The 27,619-nt window shown below is 39.9% G+C and overlaps 2 protein-coding genes across 4 annotated transcripts; both read right to left on the bottom strand.

The window, feature by feature from the left end:
- Window positions 1-228: 228 nt before the first annotated feature.
- Window positions 229-8,622, bottom strand: VGLL1 (vestigial like family member 1). Of its 3 annotated transcripts, XM_071813565.1 has the most exons (7): window positions 8,445-8,622; window positions 7,865-7,900; window positions 5,707-5,770; window positions 4,693-4,922; window positions 3,705-4,121; window positions 1,613-1,672; window positions 229-974 (listed from the first exon to the last, which is right to left on the bottom strand). In XM_071813565.1, the coding sequence occupies exons 4-7, from the start codon at window positions 4,901-4,903 to the stop codon at window positions 934-936; spliced, it is 729 nt and encodes a 242-aa protein (XP_071669666.1). In that variant the 5' UTR covers window positions 4,904-4,922; window positions 5,707-5,770; window positions 7,865-7,900; window positions 8,445-8,622; the 3' UTR covers window positions 229-933. The 3 variants fall into 3 exon arrangements, with proteins under 3 accessions (XP_071669666.1, XP_065702774.1, XP_071669667.1); XM_065846702.2 differs by lacking the exon at window positions 7,865-7,900; XM_071813566.1 differs by lacking the exon at window positions 7,865-7,900 and having other exon boundaries at window positions 8,455-8,622.
- A 1,468-nt stretch (window positions 8,623-10,090) lies between these two features.
- HTATSF1 (HIV-1 Tat specific factor 1) lies at window positions 10,091-25,813 on the bottom strand. The gene is made up of 9 exons (XM_065846423.2): window positions 25,441-25,813; window positions 21,074-21,278; window positions 20,745-20,792; window positions 19,413-19,567; window positions 17,784-17,947; window positions 16,197-16,296; window positions 15,614-15,703; window positions 15,009-15,146; window positions 10,091-14,618 (listed from the first exon to the last, which is right to left on the bottom strand). Exons 1-9 carry the CDS (start codon window positions 25,612-25,614, stop codon window positions 14,337-14,339), a joined length of 1,356 nt encoding a protein of 451 aa, XP_065702495.1. The 5' UTR covers window positions 25,615-25,813; the 3' UTR covers window positions 10,091-14,336.
- Between the last annotated feature and the right edge of the window lie 1,806 nt (window positions 25,814-27,619).

The following is a 27,619-nucleotide window of genomic DNA, read 5'->3' as shown; positions in this document are numbered from 1 at the left end:
CATGTGCAGTGCGTGGCTGTCACTTCTGCTGCACGGAGGAGCATCCAGACCACCCCCCGGGCAGCAGCTCTGAGGTTTCTGGGATGCAGCTACCACGAAGGGATTTTTGCTTATTCAGGTGACCGAGCCCTTCAAACACAATAATTCAGCCCCACAGGGCTTATTTAGAAAAATAACCTTTTTATACCTGCAGAGAGGCTGGGAGAATAGACCATTCCCACCTTCGGCTTTTTGCTCAATGGTATTTTAATTGCATCCAATGATGACTCAGATTTCCTCCCAGATCTGGTGCTAATTCACTGTTTTCTAGAGGATGATTGTACATTCGGAGAGGTAAAGCAAAGCTTTCGGGCATATGCATATTATATAGTTTCTGAAGAATGTCCCTGTGAATTGCAAGTATGGTTACAATCTACTGTACTTCCAAAACAAATACAATAACATGCTTTGCTGATCTATGGTTGTCTTTAAGTCTCTTTCCCATTGTCTAAGACTATTTTAAACAACGAGGAGATATCAAAACAAGTTAAGAAGCTGCAGCACTGAATTTATGCGAACTGCATCTCTGCACTTATCAGTTACCAACTGCACTGATAAGAATTGTGCTTCTTATCAAGAGATCGTAAATGAACAAAGAAAGATTAAAAAGTGCTAAGACTCCTTGCAAGGAGACCACATGAAAAGCCTTGAGAAGACAATATTTCTTCACAACAAACATACTGTCAGGTTTAATACCACAGCTATTAAAAAAATCATTTACTGAAAAGAAAAACATTATTTTTCATTTCCCAAACAGTAAATAGTACATGTATTCTTCCAACTGAGAGAAAAAGCACAGAATAGCTGCAGTTCATTTCTTCTAGATTCACAGTTGCAAATAAATGTTCACAGCAAGAACTTTCTCTTTCAGAATAAAGTGGAAACATCTAGTTGCTAAAAGTACAGATCTCGTCTTCTGTCGTTAATCTGAATACCTGAAAGACACAGCAGGACAGTCAAACAGCATAATCCATGCAACCTCTTAGGATGTTGTGCAAACAAAACTGCACCTTTAGGTCTTCTCTGATGCAAGAAGGCCCTCACTAGAATAACCAGAATGACCCGTTCAAAGTATCCCCAAAATATTGCACATCAAAGAACCAACATCAGGGTATGACACAGTCACAAGAGACTAACAAAAGCGTGGAAGCCTAAATGCTTTGGGAATGATTTCTTAGAACAACTCCTCTAGCAATGTGGTGGGTTTGTTGGTGAGAACAGCCAGAAGCCCGGTGCTCGAGATACAAAGCAAGGGGTGCCCTGTCTTCCTGGGATCTGAAACGTGGGCAGCCAGCGTAGAACAGGCATTGTGAAGTGGCAGCGATGGTATAATCACAAAAACTAAGGTGGATGGAGCTAGAAGATCATATATGTAATTTTAATAGAATGTTTTCCCTCTTCTCCGTGAATGCAGTTATAAGAGATGGTGTGTATATCTGGAGGGAAAGCAAGCTTTTGAAATACAGTGTGGAAGCGAGCAAGGAAGCATCTTTAATTCTGCATGCATAAGCAGGCAGTTGTCCTTCATAGGTGAGTATTAATTTGTTCCAAACCTGCTGGATTCTTTACTCACCTGCAGTGGCATGGCTTTCACTGGGATTTTCTGGGCCTTGGTAAGAGCTTGCTTTTCTCTCTTAAAAATAAAAAAATACTGGAGATGAGCAGAGATTCATCACAGAGCTAAAAGTAGGCTGTAGTTCCCAAAGAAACCTTGTGCTTTTGCAGCCCAGCCTATAGCACAGGTGCTGGGGAGCTCTGTGCTGTCTGGCACAGCGATATACACTTCCATAAATATAAATATCAGCTGTTCTTAAACATGACACAGCGCAATGAGAAGTATATTTAACAGATAGAGCCAAGAAACAGGGACTCCCACAGCCAGACTAGATGCACACATTCTAGAGACTTGCCAAAGGTTCCTTGTGAACACAGGCCAGTCATTTCTTATTTGTTCTTTTTGGGTTTCCTGATAAGCACATGTACAGCGTTACACATGTGGCGTTATCGGACTCCCCGAATATGCAGAGAAGCCCTGTAAACACTCTGAAAGAAAAGGCTTTAATCGGTGATGGTTGGGGAACATCGGGCTGTTTAATTTCCTTCTGTATTTCTCCCCACTCATTTTCTTTCTGAAATTTTCACAAGCCCACTGTTGTTAGCACTGCTTCCCTTTTTCCATCCTAAGACTAAACATGAAACATCTCATTTTATGGAGGAGTCAGCTCCTCAGGCTCCCAAACCTTGGCAGGCTCACATTGCCCCCTTGGGGGAAGAGGGCACCTAACCTTCTTCTGAAAATAAATCCTAGATGTCCAGACAGTGTCTTTAAAGTAATTAAACTGTCATTTATGAGCTGCAAAAAGTTCAGCATGCATGCCTGTGCAGTCTCAGCTAAATCTATGTACCACGAGCAGAAAGTTTGTATTCCAGCTGAAGACATACACACTCTTTTTTTCTGAGCATTAGACACTCCAGCAGGAATAAGTCAGCAAAACACCGACAGCTGGGATCCGCACAACAACACAGCTTTGTATAGCCTCAAATGAGGAACGGTAGATAAGACTGGCTGCAGCTATGAACAGCAGCTTTAGCCCATGCTCCGCCAAACTCCTGCTGATGCAGATTAGAAACTAGTTACCCAGTAGATATTTCACAGCCGGTTATTTTTCAAAACCTAAGACTCGGGATTGCTTCTTTACAGGCCTGGTTCTTTTTATCTAGAAGCAGCAGGTAGGAGATGCTGTATTTTTCCAGCAGACTCCCTAAACAATTTCACAACCCCTTTTCTTGGAGACCGGTGCCAAGCAGAGCGGTAACGCCCAGAACAGCAACGCAGGCATACCCAGCAGGGCACCACTCAGGAACCTTCATCCCAGACCACTTCTCAAAGGCAGGAATTACCCACAAGGGAGCAATTTTCTCCAGCAGACCTAGATGCTGTGGAGATGTAAGCTCCTGGGAAATGGACTTCAATCACCAGCTGTCTTTCTTCTGTGTGCTGGTGGCACCTAGGATTGGGATTCCTACTAATTGTTAATAATAAATAAGGAACAACCGCATTAGCTCTGGGAAATCTGCAGAGAGCAAGCACAGCCTTTGGCACACCGGGCAGTGGTGCTCCATGGAAGCCAGCAATTACCTGCGAGACAAGGCAGGGCTGCCCCACCAGCCCCTCAACCCCAGTCCTTCCAGCTAAAGACAGAGACTGGGGAAGACGAGAACCCCCTGGTCTTTCTGGTAAGGGCTGCAGCTCACACACTGTATTCAGAATATCACTAGTGCCCTACACGATATTTAGCTCAGGGTTCTTACCTGGCCATGGCTTTCTCGCTACAACATGGAAGCACCCAGTACACACAGTGCCACCCAACCTGCTACCTATAAACTAGAGATCCCGATAGCACTATGGATCATGTTTGTAGTCACTTAACATATTTCCCTAATGTAAGCCAGAAGGTAAAATATTGTGCAAGTGGGCAAGGCATATTTCTGATTTAGTTAACCAGTTCTAAGTACCACAGTACGCAGCATTGGTTATGTATTGAACAAAATTTCTATGAGCTGGGCTGAAGATGGCTCCAAGAACCTTAGGAACAGATGGTATTATTTTGCCCCTTTACATAAGATGCCGTCAAAGAATAAAGAGATAGTAACTATTCCCTTACCTCCCCCAGGAGCTGAACTTTGACTTATATTTTGTAACCTAGCAGGTCCAGTCATACAAGCAGAACTTGAGTGTTGCTTCATGGTACATTCCTGCACAGATGTCAGGCACCTTTCCTGTTGCAGAAGATCAAGAAGAGAACCGTATTTCCTGTCAGAGGTCGGTTCATCGACCGCGTGCAGGTCAGGTAAGGCATGATGATACACCGAACCGGTAAGGTTGGGAGTCCCGATCAAAGGGAAGGGCCATGAATCTGCAGGTTGAGTTGGATGGTGCCGCAGAGCTGATGGCTGGTATTGGCCTGCCATACAGGCAGCAGAAAAATTCAGAGCAGAATTTGACATGCTTGTAGCAGAAGATGATGGATATGGTTTGGAGCAATGTGAAGAGAAATTCCACTGATGGGGAGGCATGCTATCTACTTAAAAAGAGAAAGAAAGCATCTGAAGTCTCATAAAATCCTACTTTTTTTCAAAGGCAAATTCCAGTGGACTTCTAAGGGAATGTTACCAGACTGCATATTCATTTCTAAAGAAATGTATATTCACTTTTGTGCTGCTTATCTTAAAAATCAACAACAAATTCATACTAAAAGCTAACTAAACCACTACAACCAATACTTTCAAATTAATATTACATGTGTTTTCTTACAGGCCACTAGCATAGGTGGGGTTTTAACAATTGCAAGCTTAGACAAATATATTTTTATAAAGATAACAAATTTAGACACAACACACTTAATGCTTCTGACAGTGATGGAAGCTCCTGGCTGGAAAATGAAGACCTGGACCTGCCAGCAGGCTCAGGGAGACCTTGGGAAACACCCCAGCAAGCACAGGAATTTACCAAGGACATCCCGGATACATAAACCAGGACTTTACTTTCTGTTTGCACACAATTCCAAATTTAGACATGCTGCATCTTAAATTCCTAAGTGAAAGCTGGTCCCCCCTGTCCAGCACCACACTCATGCATGGAAAGCGGCTCACCGTTCTTCAGGACAACAGTCTCGCCCTTGTGCTTTGTGCTCAGGTCTTGTGGGTTCTTGGCATTGCTTAGAGCTCTAGAAAAATGTTCATCTACCATGCTGTTAATATCCCCTTGGAAATATGTAAATACAACACTCTGAGACCCCCATTCTGTTTTCACTGGTTCTTTGCTTTTACTGGGCTTTGGAGAGAGCTTCCTTGTTCCTTCCATTTTCAATAACCAAGAGTCCCTGCCAAAAAAAAGGAAAATCAGACTGGTCAAAGAAATACTATTTAACTTAAAGTGCACGGTCAATGGTGAGCCCATCTTCCTTCTGAAACTTGTAGGGCCAGAAGAACTGTTACTAGTAAGATTAGGTTCTTTATCTGGGTTTCTGCTTCTTCCATACACCTTTTCTTTACTGATTTCCTTATTATATACTTCTAATATGAAGTGAGTAGGTGCTGCACTTTACAGAACTGTGGTGGGAGTGCATTTTTCCCAATCGGACATATTGAATCAAATTAGTCTTTAGCACATTCAATGCAGGATTTTTTGCTGGTCACCTGTAAGTTGGATATAACCGTACAATGTGCAACATTGGGAAGGGATTCTGTGCCTCGAAAGCAGTGAGTGGCTCAGAGATGCAGGGGGCCTGATGGATACCAATCTTGTATGAGTTACCTCTCGATGTCATGGCTCTATTGAAGAATAAAACAGGCACATCTATCTACCAACTGCCATCTCTCATCCCCATCATCTTTATCAATCTGGGCTGAGGACCTAACACTGCACAAACATACCCTGAGGATGGACGTGTGCTGAAAGAACTGAAGCACTTAGACAAATAATTCAGAGGTGGCATTAGCCCTGGATGAAGCTCAGGGTGAACTTAGAATTAGACAAAGCATTTTGGTGTTTTTCTGCATTGTTCAAAAAACATACCAGAGTGAAGGAAAAAAAAAAAAAGAATAAAAAATAATCATTGGAGCTTAAAATAGTAATAACTTTGGATAAGGTAAAGTTCAAAGTACCTTGATCACTGTCAGCACAGACCTCCACAAGGAAAAGACTTCTGAGAATAATTAGTTCCTTTACCTGTCAGAAAAAGACATGCAGATTAAATTACTGGAAATACAAAAGATGTAAAAAAAACCCAAAATAAACAAACACACCCCCCAAAACAAACAAACAACAACACAACAAAACAAAACCCAACCCTTTTCTGTTTGAAAAAGCTTACCTGGGAAGGTGTTAGGTCTTAAGTTACTTAAAACTTTGGTAGCAAGACTGCTAAAACACACACTGTAGCTCAACCAGAAGTTGTGGATTTAAGGCAGGAGTTACTCTAAAATAGTTTGCAGGAGGTCAACAGAGACTACAAGACTCCTTTTTGTTCTCCTTAAAAATCTCTGCTGCCAGATATGGTAAGAGTAGGACAAGGAACATCACTGCTTGCCCGGGAGAAGCACCATTTTAATGCATTTGTGCATTTCTGGCCACAGGGGAGCTGGTTCTACAACCAGAGCTCATACGTTCTGCTGTAATCAAAAACATGTTTAGCAAAGCTCAAACTGTGTGTGCAGTGAGAAGTTCCTGCTGTTTCTATTCAATTTTCCAGTCTCACTGTCAACTCATCACACTGCATAGCATAAACGATTTACTTCATTAGCAGAAAGAAGGCTGTTAGTTTTCAGAGACTGCAGAAGCCTTTGGTCAATAGCCGGTTGTATCACACAAAACCTAACGAATCATTAATTTGTGTTTCCATCCAACTAACCCTGCAATAAGCAGTATTGCTTAACCTATTCCAATACATTCGTCTAATTTCTTTTCTAACCATAAACCCCTCAATCCTCAGAAGCTTCCTAATAAACACTGCGCTCATCTGTGTCTTGAAGTGTATTCTGAAATATCTGCGAAGGCTGCCTCCAAATGGTATCTCAGTGTTTCCTACATGTGAAAAGACTGTTCAGATAGCAAGGCCAAGAATTCCAACATTAAGAAACATGAGGATTAAGGTTAGCCAGCCATAATCCGTCCCCCTTTTTAATCTTAAGCCTTCATCTACAAACTTCTTGTCTATGTTTATCATCTGCTTCCGTGTCTAGTTTTGCTTGTTAGCTCTATCTACCCTGTATTCTCTGTTCAGTTTTCCCCCTCTTCACGATCCCTTGCTCAGCTGACCCTGGCCCCCTGTCATAAACTACCAATTTACACTCAAACTCAGGAGCTCTTCAGTCCTCCTCTTAGGATTTCTCTTGCTTTGTCCTTGCATCCTTTCCCATTTCCAACCTGTGGTCCACCTGAACACAGTGGTGAGGATGTGACACATACAGGTTGGCCACCTGTATGTGCAAGGGTAAACTCTGTAATAGTCATCTGATTCAAAAGACCATATTTCAGAACTTTAAAACGGACCAAACTTTCCCAAACACAGAAACTTAAACCGAAAAATCTTCCTCCTGATTTATAGACACCTTCCCAAGGCCCATGAGGGGAGCAGGAACTGGCACATCCCAGCCAAACAACTGAAAAAACCTTCAAGCACAAGAGGAGATGCTATTTTTTCCCAGTCTTGTTTTAGAAAGCAACCCACTGTTTATGTTAAGAAACTTTCTAGTTGTTCAATTGGAGGCCAACGCTTGCCATGGAAAATTCCAGCCCAAGTGATGAAAGCTTAGTGAAGTCATCAGTGACCATACAGCCTGAGAAAGGACATCGGGCCATCTCGACAGCTGGCAGCAAAACAGCTCTTCCTACAGCACTCCACCACTGCACATCAACATACAATTTACAAAGCATTAGCTCTGGCCCAGAGGTCTATTTTTCCTGCTCCTCACGCAGTGCAAGCCAGCCACTTTGTGCCGCTTCATTAACATGCTTAACTTGCTCGTGACATTAATTGTAAACTCCTTCAGCGCCGTTTATTGGTGTGTAGCGGCTGTTAGGCTTACGTGAATTGTGACAAAGATAGTTAAAATACTAAAAAATAATACATTTTTTAAAGAAAGAATGGTCATTTATCTATTTTTTACTCATTTCCCTGAAAAGCCTCTTGTGCTTTCCAACAAATAGAAGGCTGGATATAACCAGGGCTACATCTCAGTCCTCTCCCTGGTCATATGCACAGGAGGAATGGAATGTTCTAACAGTCAGGACTTAGATTTGGGGCACTGTGGTCTTCATTACCTGAACTTCCCATTCTTCTGTCCTCCAGCAGGATGTCTGCAAAAAAAGGCAGAAATCCTTCCAATTTGTGTCTGCCACAACTGTTGTCAAAGTACAGTAGAAGTGGAGCTCAGGCTGAAACCGATCCGGCTCATCTCACGCTGCTCTCAGAAGGGGTTAATTACAGAAAAATAGTGCGAGGAATTGTCCCAGTTATTTGTCCTTCAGGTGGACAAGGATACATGGTCAACACCAGCTGAAGAGACATGGTTGTCACTGCAAGTGACAATACTTTAAATATTTTTCATATACTCCATCCTTGCTAGTAGTATTAACTTCCCATCACTGTAGCATCACAGAGGGAATATTCTGTTCTCTATTTATTTTCTATAATGTTCTAGAGAACATTCTGTTCCCTATCTCTCTATAACAACCCAAATCAGTTTTAAAAATAAATAAAATTTAAGAAAAAATTCCACTTCCCGAGTAGTAAGCAATAATTTAACAGGCAGGCATTCTCTTTCATCAATTGTCTTTCAAATAAGGGAACATCTGAGAAAGTCAGTGAATGTAAGCTGAAATTATCACCGAATTCTCCTACCTCAACTGACCGTCACGAGCGGTGTCGCACCCGTGGCGTTGTCCAGGTGCGGGAGGGTCATGCTGCGTCCAGCAGTTTGGGATCCTTCCCCGGGAGGTGACGGGAGCTCCCCAGGGACTGCAGGAGACGGGCAGCGCTCATGAGCTCCCTACCTGCTTCCCGGCCGCCAGCCAACGAGGCGTTTCCTTCAGCCGATCTGCTAAGAATGCATGAAATGCACTCCAACGAGTCAACCGGGTTAGGAGGCTTCAGGAATGAGGAAAATAGGACTGTAAGGAGTGCTTTGTGGTTTGTTGGGTTGGTTTTTTTTAATATGACATTGTGTACACAATAAAGACGACAGCGCCTGGACTTCAGAAGAGTTTAGAGTAAGATGGTAAGTTATGGCAGAGAATCAAACGTGGCAAGGAGCATAAAGGACTTTCCTCTGCCAGGTTATGGCATATTCAGTGTAAAGTGGGTAATTACAAACACTTACAAGAAGGAAAAGATCACCTGTCACCATCCCAGATAAACTGGACGACCAATTTTCTCTCTCTTCTTTGCCGGATCTCTTTAAATGACTACAGAAATCTTCCAAAAATAAAAATATCATTCTTGTTCTGTAAGGGTTGTAGCAAGAAATTGATGGTTTGGTGTGTTGGATTTTTGTGTTTTGTTTTGAGCTTTTGTTTTGTTTGGATGTTTTTGTGTAGTAATTTTACAAAAATTATCAAATCGCAGCCATTCCAAAAATACTGAATCAGGGTCCAATTTGTGTTCCAGCTGGAAAAATACACTGGGGAACTGGAGCCACCAAAGTGGTGACATTATGTCTTTTATGTGGTGACTGAATTATTCGTTTACTCACCCAGAAAGTAGGAGAGCACAACCCAGTTCCCTCTGCCTACGTACATACAGATCTACTCTCTGCCATCTCCCAGAACAACGTAACTACCAGGCTGGAAGATTTGCCAAGGCAGTGTTTAGTCTTTTATTGACACACACTCTGCATAAGCACATTTTCATTGTCAGACAGGCTGGGTTCCAGTCTATCAGCAGGGCAAGTGCCCTCAACATCTCTATCATTCATTCTTGTCCCCCTTTTCTAAACAGTTTCATTTAGCAGAGGTTTATTCTGCTAAAGTTTTAGATCTCATTCAAGAATCTCCTCTTAGGTTGGTGGTTAAAGCACTTATAACCTTGTTAGATGGCATCGGCTTAAAGCTCCCGGGTGAACAACTCAAGAACTACTGGGTGAAAACGGGATTATCATCCCTGTTCCTTTTTAGTACAGGAATTGAAACAAGGGATTTCCAGTGCTTTTTAAGTATTCAAGGTGTCAAGAATCGAAATCCTGCATGTCATTAACAAATAACGCCCCCCACAATCTCAATCACAGCGATGGTGTCTGCAGTGATCCCCCCTGCTCCTTTTATCGTCATGCAGGGTCCATAAACACATCGAGCCAGAATAAAGTTGGAAATAAAACCCACAACGAGGGAACAAACACCACGTGCTGCTGTGAGCACCCCCAGTTCCAGCCACACGGCTATCGGGCTCCAGCTGGAAAGCTCCAACACATTAACTCACAGGCACCAAACACGGAGCACCTCTTACCGGGGAAAAGGGTCAAATATGTTATCTCACAACCCATCAGAAAAGACTTTGGTTCACGAGTTTGTTTATTAAAAAGGTAGTATAAAACACAACCCCTTTAAGAAACAAAACTGAAGACAAATCAAGGGATTCTCAGATTCTGCCACAACTCTAGATATTATTCAAATATGATATTTTTGTTGGTTTTCTAAAGGATAAACGAGCAATTTAACTTACCAGAAGAAAATAACCCGTCAGAAAAATTCCAAGTCGACTTACTGAAAAGTTTAATCTAACAATATACTTTCATATTACAGAATGAGCAAAAAACAACTTGCTGCAAAAGATTTCATAATTCTATAAATATTTTACAGAACTTTCAGAGTATCCTGACAGTAAGACTTCAAGCCTTGTATAATGAGCACTGAAATACACACAAGCCAAATCATCACAAGTATACAACTCACATAATTCATTTATCATACTGCAGTATGTTTCCTCAAATTCAGAAATAAAGAGTTTAAAATCCAATTAAAATCTATATGTATATGTATTTTTTAAGAATTTGGTTCGGTTACACAGCTCAAGAATTCAGGGTATGAATATTGTTTCTACTGGAAAATCTAAAGGCAAGTTTGAGTTCCTATGAAGCATCCACTACCTTTAAGTTTTCTTCAGTGAATTAAGCTATGTATTCGTAATTGTAAATAGATTAACATGTTTTAGCTAAAATGCACTGCATTTAACTTACTAATGATTTTAAGTGAATTGCAATCCTTATACAAAATGTAAGTTGTACGAGGGACTGAAATTCAATTAAAAAAAGTAATTAAAAAAAGTCAGCAGGAGAAACAGATAAACATTTTGATGCAAAATGAAACTAATTCTCTCTTTACAGCTGTATATGAGCATTCGAGAACCTGCTACAACCTATGTACCTTTTCTTTGGGGCTTTTTGTTGAACCACAGAATCGCTGATGGATGCTCCAAACTCCGTACAACCACCTTGCCAGCAAAACACTAAATAGCATTTGATTGTAAAGCAAACTACCAATATATCTTGAAGCTAAGCAACTGATTTTGTATTGGATGGTTAAATGATTATCTGTGCCGAATTACACTGAAATACCAGTTAATACTCTTTCCCTGCTGTTATATTTAAGTGGCTTCACATCCATTTAGTTACACTGTGTGAATTAGTAGAAATAGCTATTTCTCTAGGTCAAAACTGAGCAACAACCATCATCCATAAATTGTTTCTAGTTATTGTTTCTGTACCATTCGGAGGGGAGGACACAGCTTTTCTTAAAGCGAACCTCTCACCAAAAGCCATGGGATGAAGGAACATGCAGAATACTGGAACGGAACCCAAGATAAATTAGAAACTGGGCAAAAAGTTTGATTTAGTCACTTCTACGGAGTGACTCGTTAGAAAGCACTTCCAGTTCAGAACAAATATAATGAAAATTACATTGGGGTTTTGACTTCTTACCAATTTATCTATGATGCTGCTCAGGCAGAAAACAATGGATGTTTAAAAAGCAACTCTGCTTGCTCAGCTTCAGATTTGTTACAATTTCGTATTAAACATTGCTGCTCTATACTAGAAGATTTTCATAATCATACTTCAAAATAGTGATTTTAACTTTTGTGAAAAAATTTCATTTCTGTTCAGATTAATTTATAAAATTGGCATTATTTAAAAAAGGAAAACATCAAAAGAATTCGGTCTCAGTGAAAATCTGCTGAAAAGAGTCACAGCTGCATTAACCTCTCCATAGACTATTAAATGCCTCGATACCTAAATGAATAGTTTATAAAAATATATTTTTACATTTTACTGGGGAATAACAGAGGTAGACAAAAGGAAAAAAACAGTTTGAGTATAATGCTGCACTTCAGAACAACGTATTTTCATGGAAAAACAGCTTTTATTTTCTTAAGAATCCTAGTTAATAGGAAAGCCAGTAAAACATTTGGTCTCAGTCTTTGTCAGAGCTCTACTTCAGTGTGAAGTCTAGAGGAAAAGGTAAAAAGACTTAACATCATGTTTGACTCCTGAAGCAAGCCAATCCAATTTGTACATCAATTGGAGAGAGGAAGGTTACTGCACATATAATGATTCTTTATCATTCGAAGTCTTTTTCAAACACTAACCTGATTTTTTATATCAATACCATGATAAGGCTTCATAGAACTGTACAATATTTATACATTTGTCAACAGTTACCCTGTATCAGGATCAATTCCACTGCAAAACTGGTGATTTAGCTGTGTAGTGTGTTATATGACTAGGCTCTCAAAAAAAACCCAAGGTAACAAAACACAATAGTCTAACAGATCTAAAGCCTGGAGTCTGAAAGAAGAAAAGGAGCACTGAAAGCAACACCCAGCACACTAAATCACACCCATGTGCCAAAACCTTCAGCCCTCAAAGGTCTGTGGTGCTTATTTCCAATACAAATAACTAAGGCAGCACCAACACAATCCAGAGATGTAATCTGAATACACACCAGACCATATTTCAGATTCCCTGAACTGGTCCAACACTTGTCTTGCCAAAACATACAATTCGCACGCTTGTAAAGATGAGAAAATGGTCTGTCTTAGCTGGCAAGGGTTACAGCTCTTCTTTATCATGCAACACAAAACCGGAAATATGTCATTCTAGCTTACAATGAGCCCCCAGACTTTTAAACCCTGAATTCAAATACCATCTTTGTTTTAAGACCAGATATTTTTTCACAAAAAGATATAATGTATCACTACAGTGGCAAAGCATTAACTTAGATGCTCTGGTTGGCATAGTTACCGATTTAAATCGATTACATATCAAAAAACAAAACAAACTTGAAAGTACCATATAGACTTCTGAAAAAAATAGATGCTAATCTCAGAGTTTTGGTAATCACAAAGTCAGAAAATAACAATTTTCAGAGTATTATGAATACTTTGGGATGGAAATATAAGAATTAGCATCTATGGTTTCTTGCAATCCAATATGAATTTAAAAAATTCAAAAAATCCTTCTTACAAATGTGCACTAGTAACCAACCATATGAATAGCGTGCTATGAATCTAGCACCAATATTTTAACTGTTCAATGCCTATATCCGTATTCTTTTGTCCTTAGGTATCAAGATAATGGGATTCTAAATTAAGAATGACTACGCACAAAATGGCTCCCCCAAATCTATTTTTGAAAGCCTGACACTTATTAAGATATCCAAAGTTAGAATGTCTTCTAAATCCTTGCTTTAGGAAATATTTCTATGAGGGCCAGCATTTGCTTTTTCCATAAAAAAGAATATTACTTGAAAGCACATTTTCAAGTATTCTAACTTTTGCACTGTAGTTCAAGTTGTCAAAAATATTGGGAGATTCCCCCCACTTTGAAGGGCACATAAGGCTAAACTAAAATGCTGAAGAGAATTCACACTCATCATCTAACAAAGTTAAATGAAAACCTTTAATATTAAAGCAAAGACTAAACAAAGCCAACAACACACCAATCAAAAGCCAATTTGCAAACCTACAGCATACAGACCATGAGAGTTAAAGATCAATCTGATTTCATTCTGGCCTAGAATGTGTGTGCTCATGCATTTCTAGCCTCCTTGACATAGCTCCAGCCTCAATGGAAGATCTAAACGTCAACAGAAAATCTAAACAGGGGGAGAACAAAATAATTTGCTGAATGCTGGGATTTAATAATCTACCTTCACTCAGTTTTGCCTTATGTTGGCTACGGCAACCTTGTTTGTTTTCCACTTCAAGTTTTCAATTTGGTACTACACTTTTCGTTTGCTACTTAATGCATAGCAACACATCCAATGCACTCACCCTATATGTGTCACACCATCTGCTCCATAAAATGATCCCAAGTTCTCAGGACAAGAATCCTTTTTAAGCGTGAGACACCGAGTTCCAAGGGGTACAACAAAATTAACAGTAAAATCCACAAATCTTGTAATAGCTCTGCATTACTTAAGTTACATATAACTACATAAACTTAAGGGTTGGAACATATTTCACACTTACATAATGAAACACTGACAAGCATAGTTAGAACAAAAGAAGCCTGATGAGTTTTACTGCATTCTTGGCAACTTGAGTTACTTTACCTGAACAGCCAATCAATACAAACTTTTAGAACCTCATTAAATACTGCTTTTAATGAAAACTTCAAAGCACACAGTTGATGACACCCTAATATGCATTTATTCATATGAATGTTGTCTGCAGTCACCCAGAAGAAAGGAATAAACTCAAACATCACCCTAAAACCCATGCTTTCCTAAAGCATTAAAGATGTTATGTATCTGCTTCAGCATCACTGCCTGCAAGGCTGCTGTCTGTGGATGGAGCACCATCTTCATCAACACCCTCACCATTATTCTCCCTTTTATGGGCTTCATCATTTACATCCTGAGACGTGTCATTAACTTTTGAAGGTGATGTGCCTTCAGACTGTTTAACGCTACTTGTTGCAGAATCAGAATCGGCTGTAGGTTGCTGCTCCTTTGGATCAGGATCCTCTAAAAACGACCCCCACACCTTGAGCCTTTCTTCCCTTTCTCTTGCAGTCTCCTCCACCTATTAGAGATATGTTTATACACATCATTACAAAATCATACTTGTAAAAATTAGTATTTTCACAGACAAAATTATACATTTATATTGCAGTAATCTCAACTCTTCAATAGGCCCTGTTGACTGTGAACTAATGATCTCGACATCCAGCAACTAACACTCTAAGTTGATATCTCCAACACAAAATTTTTAACATCAAAAAAGTCCTTTAAATTTTTGCAAATTGAATAATTAAGGATGATTATTTTGAGACATCCTAGCAGTTTTTGACAAGAACCAAGATGGGGCAAGGGTGGGAAGGGCATGGGGATGGGAACACCAAGCACCTCTCAAATTAAAACATATTTAAAGTTTTGAAGAAAGATTTGATGAAACAGGACCACGAAAGGCTACCTGATAATCTGTTACACCATCCCATGTTTCAGCACTGAGCTGGCGGCCACCAAACCACCTTCCATTTAGAGTCAGCTTGCACAGATCAGCTTCATTTGGTTCTTTAAATGACACAGAAGCTACGCCATCAGGGTGTCGCTGTGAGGAGACAGAACTTTCATTTAGTAGTTTTCTAAATAGTGTATTTATTCCAAGACCTTTTACATTGTCTTACCAAAAATCCTGAGCATACACAATCGTGTTGAAAAACTCAATCTGCAAGTTTAAAAGTGTCTTCTGTTGGTACACAGACCAGACTTTTTGAAGCCAGAAAACAAATGTTTCAGCTAGTTTATCTACAAATAAACGTATTTATAAACTTTCAAACTTGTGACATGTATCCAGGTTATTGGGAAGAGTTAGAGTTTGCCTTCACATAGACTGAAGTAGTACGTGCTTATAAAATAATTTCACAAACAGTTAATAGTGGAAGATTAGGTCAAGTTTCCACGAAATAAAGATACAAAACCAAATAAATTCTCCATTCATATCTAAATAAACCTAAAAGTCTTGCACATTTACACGTTACATTGATTCTCCCAACATAACCTGTAAAAAACACGTACATCAAATATGAGAACCTTCTTTACTTGACCAAACTTTTCACACTCTGTCCGCAGATCTTCTCTGATCTCATTTAGGACTAAGGGATCCTCCTGCAATGCAATCAGTCACACAATCAGATTCAAGAGCAGCACTTCTCAGCTTTAGTTTTGCTCAATAACCAGTGGAATGCATCTGCCACTCCATTAGAAGCTTGTAAATTGTTATGCTGCATTTTCGAAGCCATTGGGAGCTGGCAGACAGCCTGTATTCAAATTTAATAAATGCTACTTATTAATAAGGCTTTTGAGCTGGCTTCTCCATTCCACCACAGTTACTGTCTACTCCTCTTTCCATCCCAAAAGGAATATTGTCAGGATACACATAGTGAAAAAGTCCGATGCGAAAAATATCTTTGTCTTGTTTTTTGAAAATAGACAACTTAATTTTAAACAGTTACTTGTCACAGGAAAAGAAACCCTGCCCAAAAAGGAGTTTAATTTTGTTCTCATCCTCCTAGAATTTTGCTAAAATTCTTATGGTAGAAAGTTCAGGCAATGTTAATTATAACAGCACAATCTACAGTAGCAAATTGCACCTTCCTACCTCAAAGTCCTTTGGGTGAAACATATTCCTGATAATAACGATGCGTTCATGTCGCATTCGAGTTGCGCCGTCTTTCTTCTCAGGCCTCCAATCCAGCTGTCTAATGAAATGAAGCAACAGTAAGAAGATATTGTTGCGGCTCTCTTCAGTTTCTACAAGTATTTGTTGAAAAAAAATCATTAATTTAGCGTTTCCTGCAATACATCAACTAAAACATGTATTTTGACACAGAGTTAAGCTACTCTTCTAAAAAATGCAATAATCATCCAGTTTTACCACTTCTACTACAAAGCAGTTGACGTTTGAAGGTCTTAATTTATAGTCCCTCTATGAGCAATTATCTTAAGAATCAAAGCATTTTCTTAAACACTGAAAAAATAATCTCCAAGTTTTAATTCTTTCCTAATACCTGCTCAGACACTGAAACCAGCTGCTGCCCAGTATAATAAAAATGACAATACTTTACCGTTTTTTCCTAACTTGTTTTGTAAAGAAGGAGATCCACTGTTCCCTTTGGTAACATTTAACTGCTTTTATTTAAACAAACACGCAATAACACCTTGAGTCTTACACAGGCATGGCTGCAAGATGCATTTTGTTCCACAGTGTACAGAGCCACTGCCACAAATGAGCCATGGAACTCAGAGTGTCTGGTTCTATGACTTTGCCTTCTTACAAAAAAAATGGTACTTCTGGTAGAAATGCCTATTCATATCCTATTACAAACAAAAAAAAAAGGACACAGTCACACTTCTACATCTCAGAATCTTATATTTAGGGGGAATAAGCCCTGTTCAAGTTCCTTCTTGTATCTGCTAGTTCAGCTGAAGAAAACTTGGATTTTCAGTGAAGGTAGTAGCGAGTAAGTTATGCTCTTCAACTCAAAAGGAACACCAAGCAAAGTCAGTTCATTCCCACAAATTGCTGTCAAATGCAGGTTCATTATTTTCGTACTTCTCTTTCCACACTGCAGACAACTTACAGCAAGAACTGGCAACTTATCTCTGAAGCAGATACATTTCAAGCTGCTTTTATTTTTAACTGACGCCAAATAGACTTTGTTCCCTTTGACAAAATACTTTTGCATTACTATTTAAAATGTTTAGCGGAATGCTGCTATCATTACAACATTGAGTCCTATATACTTCAACTTTTTTCTTCTTTAGTCTGCATCTTCTTGGTTCCAAAAGATAGAAAAACAATTTTTAAGTGACAAAAGCAACAAATCTAGCTACAATTGAAAAAACAGTATATCTTATACCAGAGAGAGACAGAGGTCTGGGGGAATCTACAGAGATATTTTAGTATTTGCACCTATCTCCCCAGAGTTGTAATATTTTCTTCTGTAACTGAAAGGACCTTGGTTCCCTATGGACTATTCTAATGTGTCAATTGCAAAGAAGTTCATTATGTCAACATTTAATTTAGGAGTTCCTCCCCTCCAAATGTGTATTAATTGAGCTCTTTTGCTGTCAGATAAGACTTCAATTTTTGCATAGCTCTTAGCACCACATTTGAAAGAAAGCAGCACTTTACTAATGGCACTTAGAATTCAAGCAATGTTTTACTGAAATAAAAAATACAAACTTCTGCTGTTGAGACAACTTCTTCTTGTAGTCTTTACATTTCTTCTTCTTTTTGCTTGCATCATACTCCCCCTTCAGCTGAAACTTCGCAACTTCAACATGCAATTTATAGCCTCTAATTTCTGCCTCATCCAGAAGTCTCAATGCAAGTTGAACCGATTCTCTCTATTTGAAGATAAAGCAGAACACAAGCTTTAAAGAACATGGCACAGCCAAATTAGTCCAATAATGTTTATTTAAGAATCAATTCCCTGTCACTGAAAACCGTAACACCCTATATCTTCCAAGTCTCTTAACACACCATTGGCAATGTTTTCTTTATCAAAATCCAGTATTTGTTCACCACTGTTATAGAAAATTAATGCTCCCAAAAGCAACTGCATACATTTCCTTCAAATATGTCCTAAAAACTAACCTGCAACAGTCAAGCAAGCTGATTAACGTAAAAGCGAGAACAAAAAAATTTCAGGGGGCCAATTTTCTATAAAGCTTGTATCACTTGTTCGACAACAGCAGATGCTGAGGCTCTTCAGTAATGTTTAATGTTTTCCTGAAAGTCCTTTAGAGTGCAGACTGTCTTTATACCTGTGCACTAAACAGCCCTGAACACTAAAATTACAAAATTAGCACAGACTGTGGGAACAGCAGGACATGTGGTTTCAGCCACCTGGATGACAAAGGAAGATCAATACTAACATGACCATCCGGACAAATAATACCAATATGATTAAATCACAGCAACTAGTCAAAACATAAAGGGCCTTGGACAGGTTATACAGAAGTATGTTTTTTCTGAGTGTAAGGAACGATAGCGCAGGCAGTGAGAATGATATCTCACGTCAGAACACTGCCCTTGTACGTATGACGTGTGAATATTGGGCCTGGGTCTGTGTGTTTGAAACAACGTTTTTTGAAAAAAACATCCTGTTTAACCTCTTGGTCCAGGTCCATATCTGTAAAGCTATAAATTGAGAAAGGCTAATTAAAGGCTCAGCTCCGCCTGACTCTGCACTTGCTGCTAACATGAACTCTGTGTCTGCATCTCTCTCAATCACCACACAGACTACAGTGCAGTTGAGTTAGTACTGCCTAGTGCTTCTTGCAGAATTAAAAGAGATTGCACTTGTAAGCACCAACTTTCCAAATGATTCACAAGTGAAGCACATGAAAGAAATAGTACTGCAGCCTGAACTGTTATAGGTTAATACAGAATGCGAGAGGAGTTCTGAACCTAAACAGTTCTCAACTAAAAGCTGTAAATACAGAACTACAGTATATGCATTTCTGTCTTGTTATTTCTGTATTCTTGGTCACACAGTGACATGTTTTTAAAGTAAAAGGTGAAGAGGTCCCCCTTTTCACCTCATAACCACTGACAGCCAAGACAGGAACATGTAGAGACATGTTCAGCAGCTACTACAGACATTTTCGGGGGAGGACGGGTGAGTAAGAGGAAACAAATGAGGTGCACAAACAGATAAGTGCACGGTTCTGGAATAAACCTATAAACCAGACACCTAAGTTTTAAGTTATACTTGAGATATTTCAAAAATCCTCTAATGTGATTGTGAAACAGTGGCCATAGGGATCTTCAGTGGGAAGGAAAACTGCACTTCAGTACACCACTGACCTTCAGATAGCAACAGAGGCCATCTCCTTTAAGATTTCCTTCCTTATCTTTGTAAAGTTTGATTTTATGTTCTTCTGTCTGAGGATCTCGCATAATGATACCACATTTTGACATGACTTGAACAAATTCGTCTTTTGTAATGTCTGGAGGTAAACCTGCAAAATGAATTAAAAGAGAAAGCTTGATGACATTCATTTTTTTGAAACCTCCTGAGAGCTAAAACTTAAGGATGAAATTTTACATACATACTAAGAAATCACTGCCCGTGGAATCAATATTTTTGGTGTTACCTTTTAAACATTACTTCATACTAATATTTTGAAAATCCTTTCACTTTTTAATAGGTGTAACATACAGCAATATCTTTGTGCTCCCTAATACGTAGGCTTAGAGTTTTAGTGCTATACAAGATACTGGCATTGCAGTGACACAATGGCCTACATGAACATAACTATCCTGCCCAAGTTCTACTGCACCTCTAGGGCTTGAAGACAAAAAACCCCCAACCTACAAACAGATGACTATATTCTCCATACACAAATTCAACAAAAAAAGCAACTGATAATGTATGGAGTTTTCAAAGTCTTAACTTTAAATTGAGGACAATTAAAAAAAAAATAAAATAAAACAAAACAAATGGAGAATAAAATTATGTGAATGTTCCATGTTAGTTTGGCCTGGATGAAGATCTCTGAGAATTCAGGTCTGTGAATTTCTGTGGCTGCTCCAAACCACCAACATAACACCCCAACATCCAAAAAAGGTAGAGAATTAGCGTAATAAATGCACAGATAGTTTCACTTGAGCTTCCCTGTTACTTGCTCATTCTAGTTCCAACTTTTTCTTTTATTTCCTGTTTCTTCCTTCTTATCTAGTAACTTAATTATGTATTTATAAAATCAAACAAAACATAAAAAAACACATATTAAATGATGTGTTTAGTCAATGCATTATCTTATTATAATGTTGTTCTCAGTATCCTGTTCCTTAGGAATTTGCAGAAATCGTTTTTCTTGGCTGTAGCTTACTTAAAAAAACCCAACCAAACACCATCACCACCACCAAACAAAAACCACAAAAAAACCCAAACTAGTGACTTTATTGACACAGCTCACAGACTATAACATTTAAAAGATAAAAGCATGGAATATGTCCCTTGTATTACTTTCCTACATCTGCCATTTAAAGGTCACAAGACATTATGCAATCACGAACATAATGTTAAGTAGCTTGCAAGTGGCAGACTGAATAGGTATATATCCAAAGTCAGTGAGATACACGTCTCCTTTACCATTTTTAACTCAAAGTAGATAAGTAAAAGCTATCGCTTACCAGTCACATAAACATTTGTGTTCCTGTCGTCTTCTACATGAAACCACCCTGCAAAGAAAGTTTCATTTCAGTTATTAAACATGTGAGCATATGCTAATGTCCACATTCCATCAGATTTCTACGAATTTTTGCTTGCCCACATGAAAAGCTCTTAATACACCTTAATTTGCTTTTCTTTCACCTATTGTATGGACTCAGTAGGATACCCATGAAGTACTATACAATTTCAAAATCATTCTGGGAATCTGTATCTTTGCTGTAGATGGTAACAATGAACAACTGCCAATTTCCATTCAGTACTACACAGAGGGAAACCCTTTGTCACTTACCTGGCTCAAGCTTCCGTTTTTCTGCTTTTTGTTTTGGATCTGTTTGCTGTGGTCCTTTCTCATTTGCTGGCGGTTGCGCTCCTGTTGTCTTCGAACTTAGTGGTTGCTTACTTTCAGTTGCTGTGCCAGAAGTGGATGAACTGTCTGTATCATCTGCATGGAAGCCATAGTTGGCATGATATGTTGCCAGGAAATCTTCCGTTATCTGAAAAGAAATTTGGAAAATTAACCCAAAATTTCAAAGAACTACAAATTCGGGTTTGTAAGTGTTCTAATGTTAGTGTTTTAGAAATTATCTTCATTGATGATGGCCATTTTCTAATCCAGCAACATAAAAAACAGCAGTGTTTTTAAACTGGTTTAAAATAATCTATGTAAAGCCACACGCGCAACAAAAACCATCAGTGTGATTCTGCGAGTTCAGGTATTACGGAACTGGACTAACATCCTAATTCCAAGAAGTTTTAAACAAATATTTCACCGGTTCTGCTTTTTCTCAAGCAAAGTTTTCTGCTGCCAACATAAATTGGATTTGTCTGAAGGACAGAAACCAAGCACTGCTGATTGCATGGAAAAGACAAAGTGACACTGAAGGGAAGCCAACAACTTATCCACAGATGATGAATGACTGACATTTGTAGGCATCTGCCTTTTCATAGAAACAGTTTCAGAGATGACATATATTTGTGTTGACAGACAATAAATATTGCACATAGAGACATATCTTAACACTGTTTACAAGGCCAAACACTCTACCTTATATCCTCCTAATAGATAAATAATTAGCTCAGTCTTTTCTAGAGAGAGATTATATTTGCACAAAATGTAAGATTGGCTAATGTCTGTCATTTAGAGACTAACACAAACACCCACCCTACAAATTACAGCCGCTATTTCCAGCCAGGTAAATAATACTAGCCACAAGCAATAACATGAAAAGAGATGATACATAAGAGCTGATTTTGCTGGTATCACTGCACTATGAAGTGCTTTCTGAAGTTACACACTCTGAAACAATTTAATCCCAAAGCTGAGCTTTAACCTTTGAAAATTTTATCTGACTCTGATCTATGCTGCACCTGTTTCATTCGTATTCAAAAGGGAACAAAAAATGTCAGAGAGCTTTTGTAAGGGAGCGGCACAATGGACAGCAGTAAATGTCAATGACAAGAACGCAATCTCCTATCTTCCATAGTGATTTGAAGCTTGATGTTTCAGCTCTAAGCTTTTATTATGACAAATAAAAAATGCAGAATCAACAGTAACAGGCTTGTCATAAATAACACAAGAAGCTGTGGAGCCTCATATAACTTAAAAGTTTAGCACAAAACAGCTTCTACATTAAACGAGATTTGCAACACATCTCGATCAGGAATGTAAGTGGTTGCTCTTACAGACATGACACAAGAGAAAGGAAGAGCTCAACCACCTTCACTGAGGGAAACAATACTCCATGTTCTAATATGGTTCATTATATTTGACACTGGTAATCTTAGCAAAAGCTGAGTTTCACAGTTGATTAAATCCATAGAGTTAAATTTTTAAATTTTCTGCTAAACAATATTAATTATTTTCATCAGAGAACTTACTGATATATTAGTGATTAAACCTGCAACAACCAGCCACCTTCCTGCAGTAGTATTGTTTTTCAACTTCAGGTGGAACCGCATTCTCATGTAAAGCTAGATTTATTCTTAGCGAATTACCTATTATGTCAAATTTTGCCCATCAATAACAATTTTTTTTTTCATAATATGCTATCATCCTACCATATTTACTATCACAACTATTTCATTTTAAAATATATTTTTGCAAGCATAAAGGAATGTATACAAATGTAAAGGTTTTTATTGGAACTTATGCCAAAGCATGCCTGCATGGAAAACAAAGACTCAGTTACTTTGGGCTTCAATCCAGATCTGGTGGAGAACATCACAGAATGAGATTCAGTTCCACATCCATACCCAAACAGTTGTACAGTGTTTGGGGCAATTAGGCTTATAGGAAAAGAAATAGAATAATACAGGACATGCTAGCATGTAATTAACTGCTGGTTCCACTGAAATGGAAAGGAATAGATTAACCAGCTGAAGAACTGACACTCTGTGCTTACAGAAGACACCTGATAACTGTTTCTTCATAGCAAGTGATGAATGAAGGCAGATTAATTCAATATGTGATTTGTGCTAGGTGTGTAAAGGACTATAAAAAGTTTGTCTCCATCAATATAGCACCATTGAAAGAAAAATCATTAAATAATACACAAATTTCCTATAACTTCTATTAAATACCTGACTGTCTCCAAATTTTTCTGAGCAATGTTGACAGTCAGTTAACTTTCTGCTCTGCTTTGAAGTATGCTTCAGCAGAAGTTCAGCAGACACTCTATTCCCAAGGCAGAGTAGCAGTGTAATACTAACCTGCAGATGATGATTACTTAGACTAGTCAGAATAATCTTCTATCAGAGAACAGAGATAAGGAATTTTATTACTGCTCACAACTACAACTTCTGGCTCCTGAAGTCTTTTAAATCTACTTCGATAAAACACTGTTCAATAATCATCAGCAAAATGAAATAACCTGAGATACTATGATATCTAGCTCAGTCACCTATCTATAACATATATGGCTTCATAATTACTCTATACCAACTTCTACTATACATCATATTCACTAGTGAACTTTGCTGCTCCCATATAATCTAACCATGAATGTTATTGCCACTTCAAGATGGAAATTTGGGATAAGAACAGGCATATAGGAAAGACCAATGCTCCTAAGAAGAAGAGATAAATAAAAAAATAAAACCAAAAGAACCATTTTAGAAGAAGTTACTGTACTTACTGGATATAGCACTCCCCAGGGAGCCAGGGTTACTCAGTTCTCCCACTGCTCCACTTTGGGAGTCTGGATTTTTGATGTGTTTTTACCCCTCTGTAAGCCATCTGCTACATGGACACCTTTCTAGGTTTACACACATATAAATTTGGCACTACTAGGTTCACTCTCGATTCTCTGAATTACAATGAATTAATAGTCACAAATAAGAACCAGCACATTAGATTAATGAAATATGTGCTACAAAATGTCTTAACATTTGTAAATTAAGTAATTGCCCTCAATCAGTGTTATACAGTAACAAAATTACTATTTCACTTGTAGATCAGTAGATTGGCTCAACACATTAAATCTACATCCCCTCTCCACCTTGAAGGGCCACCTTGTTATAGCAAATTCATTTTTAATACTTAAAATATTTAATTAAAAAAAAGAATTGTAACACACTTCCATTCTGCTGAATGCTTCTAAGTCAAATACACTTCACTTTCAATTGCTTTTCCAAGACCTAAGGAGATGGAACAAGACATCTTCACACATGCATCATTTTTGGATAATAACAAAAGAAGAATATACTACCCCATTTTCATCTAGAGCTCTTAAGAGACTAGTTCACATCTTCACTGCCAAGAGAAGACAAAGATCACCACAGCAACTGTGATAAAGAAACCAAAACATGCCAGAGGCAGTACCAATTTGTTAAGATCCACAAATATAACTGTGACTTCATGCCAGGCCTGAGCAATTCTACAGATTCACATCCAAGGAGAAAAGCCAACCTATAGCTCTTCGTAACAGAAGAGCAGAAAGCAGGTTAGGGATGGAGACAACACCAGCTGCTGTGGGTTCGCCTGTAAAAACAGGGTGTTTCAGCGCTACATTGATTCTGCAGCAGGTATTTGGCCAAAGAGCGAGACACCTCCGTGGTGAACAGACCAAACATCAACTGTTCTTCATTCTCACCCTTCCTCAGAAAAACTCCAGGGAAGGAGTTGCCCCTGGGTAGTGGGCAGGAGGAGGGATAAGCCCCCATAGAGGGCCACAGCTATAAAATGTTCTGAGTTGGAACAGACCCACAAGGATCACCGAGTCCAACTCCTGTCCCTGCACAGGACAACCCCACAGTTCACACCGTGTGTCTGAGGACATTGTCCAGTCTCTTCTTGAACACTGTCAGGCTTGGGGCTGTGACACCTCCCTGGGGAGCCTGTTCCAGTGCCCAGCACCCTCTGGGTGAAGAACCTTTTCCTGATGTCCAACCTAAACCTCCCCCGGCACATCTTCCTGCCATTCCCTCAGGTTTTGTCGTTGATCACTAAAGAGAAGAGTTCAGCACCTGCCCCTTCCCCTCCCCTTGTGAGGAAGCTGTAGGCACGATGAGCTCTCCCCTCAGCCTCCTCCAGGCTGAACAAACCCAGTGATTTTAGCCATCCCTCATACGGCTTCCCCTCCAAACCCTTCACCAACTTCGTAGCCCCACAAGTCAGGCGAGGAGGCTGCTCCTCACAGCGGCCTCTCCCGCACCCACCTTGGGGAACCAGGCCTTCTTCTCTCGGTCCCACTCGTAGGCAGCCCCATCGGCCGGGTCTACATAGGTAAAGGGGTCGGACTCGCCCTCGCCGCCGGGCTCGGCCTTGGCCTCGTACTGCTGCTGGAGCTGCAGCTGTCGGTAGAACTCCTCGTTCCCGTCCTCACCGCTCATCCTGGCCCGTTCGGCGGGGCCTGGGAGCGGGGCGGGCGGAGATAAAACGCCCGCACCGGGGCCGGGGCCTGCGGGGCTGGGCACCCGCCGCCGTCTGAGGGGCCCGCTGGCCCCGCCCCTCCCGCTGGCGGCGCTTGGGAGCGCGCGGGCCCTCTCTGCCTCACGCAGCCGGTGACCGTCCCAGAGCCCCGCAGCGCGCAGGAGCGGAAGCGCCTTTCCCGCCCCTCCGCCCGCATACGATAATTTTTTTCTCCCTCCCGCCCCCATCCACGGCGCAACCACTGAGCCGCCGTCTGGCTGATCAGGTGGAGAGCGGCGGAGCCAATGAGAAAGAGGGCGGGGGGCTCTTCCGGAGAGGGCAGGGGTGCGGCAGGGGGCGGGCCTTATTTTCCCGCCTCTGGGCGGGCCGGTCCCTGCGGATATGGCGGCGCCTGAGGGCGCAGGAGCCGGGTTTGGGACAAAGGCGATCAGTTTCCTCGCCTCCCCAGAGTGCCCTTTGCCACTTTCCCTTAGGCTGCAGCTCAGTTTTATTACAGGCGGGATCTTAGCATGAGGGCAGCTGTCCCAGAGGTGTGAAGGCCCCTCTGTGCCTGCTGTGGGCAGAGGGCTGTGCCTGGGCAGGCCTTATGTGGAGGCTGTTGAGGAATTGCTTGCATGATAAAAGCCTGCTAAGAGTCATGAAGCATTGATTTTCTCCTGAAATACTGCCTTCTTGCAACTCAGCACTAGGTCGTGAAGTTGCTGCTGATTGAGGAGCTGCACCTCTCCTGTTAAGCCAAGGGGCTCTGCATGGCCCACTAGAGGCAGAGACAAAATCAAAAAATGACTTGAAAATGGAAAAATTACTTGAAAATGGAATGCTAAATGTCTATAAATGGCACTGGTGCTTGCTTCTCCCTTGGCACACGTTTCTGGTACAAACGACTTGAACAGTTAAACCTGGGAACAAGGAGCTGCAAGTGGGGCCTGCAAGTGGGATGAGTACCCGCTTTCTGCAGGAGTGCAACAGACCAGGGGATCCGGCTGCAGGTACTTTGCTCCCTTTGGAAAGGTTGATGCATTGGTTCAATTCAAAAGGTGAGGCTTATCACCAAAATTTTGAGTTTATTTGCATTAATGAAGTCTGTGATCAGTTATTCATCAGTGTCGTTCTCTGTGAATACCCAAATATTTTAAATGAAATTTCCTCATTCGAATCAGTTCTTTTAAAAGACCTTCATTCAGTGCCATCTAGTGGTTTTCACAGAGTAATCCAAATAGCATTACATCAAAAACAAATTGCTAAAGTATGTATTTAAAATTGTTTTTATTTAGAGGATGAAGAAACACACTGATTAGGTTTTGTTTGCAAAATTTAACCTAGAGCTATAAAGCCCAAGTATTAAAACAATGCATGTGTTTTAAATGAAAATTCAGCTGAACAGCGCCATCAAAGCCAGCAGTGACAGCAGCTTGTCTTGGATTTTATGTTCTAGAAACTGCTGTTGTAACTGTGACTCCTATACTGGAGGCTGCCTTTTTATGCTGTAATTATGTACCACTTTTTGAGAAAGTGCAATCTTTCCACTCAGAAATTAAAATTATATTCAGTACAGAACTTTTCTGAAAATGAGTGTTCCAGGAATAAATGAGCAAATATATCTTTGCTATCATACAGACTGGAATGATAATAAAATCAAAGACACAATCCTGAGTTTGTGCAACTCTGTAGGGAGAAACTGACAGCAGCTAACTGGACGGTTGACAGACTGTCAGATGAAATTGCTGAGGGTATAAATATAGACTTCTAGTAACCTTTGGCTGTTACACAAAGAATGTCCAGCCTAGTTAATGACATCTTTTGTGCTTCAAGAATTTTCTCTTGGCAGGGCTATTATGACAGTTGTCCAAAGATTGTTTTGTGATCACTTATAAACTGACAGCTTAAGAGATATTTTTATTAGCTCTCAAATAGGTGTTGGGTTTTGGTGAGGAGCACAAGCGGCTTAACATAAACCGGGCTTAC

Source organism: Patagioenas fasciata, chromosome 11 (genome assembly GCF_037038585.1).
Source record: "Patagioenas fasciata isolate bPatFas1 chromosome 11, bPatFas1.hap1, whole genome shotgun sequence".
In the NCBI taxonomy this organism is placed as follows: domain Eukaryota; kingdom Metazoa; phylum Chordata; class Aves; order Columbiformes; family Columbidae; genus Patagioenas; species Patagioenas fasciata.
This window is presented reverse-complemented; position numbering and strand designations above follow the sequence as displayed.

Excerpts from the sequence above, each read along its gene's own strand:
- VGLL1 (XM_071813565.1), bottom strand. The coding sequence starts at position 4,903 with ATGGAAGGAACAAGGAAGCTCTCTCCAAAGCCCAGTAAAAGCAAAGAA. Across the intron at positions 1,673-3,704 it reads AAGTTCAGCTCCTGGGGGAG|AGAGAAAAGCAAGCTCTTAC; the intron begins GTAAGGGAATAG and ends TTTATTTTTAAG. Across the intron at positions 975-1,612 it reads TGAAAGCCATGCCACTGCAG|GTATTCAGATTAACGACAGA; the intron begins GTGAGTAAAGAA and ends TGTGTCTTTCAG.
- HTATSF1 (XM_065846423.2), bottom strand. The coding sequence starts at position 25,614 with ATGAGCGGTGAGGACGGGAACGAGGAGTTCTACCGACAGCTGCAGCTC. Across the intron at positions 19,568-20,744 it reads CACAAATGTTTATGTGACTG|GTTTACCTCCAGACATTACA; the intron begins GTAAGCGATAGC and ends TTCATTTTGCAG. Across the intron at positions 14,619-15,008 it reads ATGGTGTAACAGATTATCAG|GTGGAGGAGACTGCAAGAGA; the intron begins GTAGCCTTTCGT and ends TATCTCTAATAG.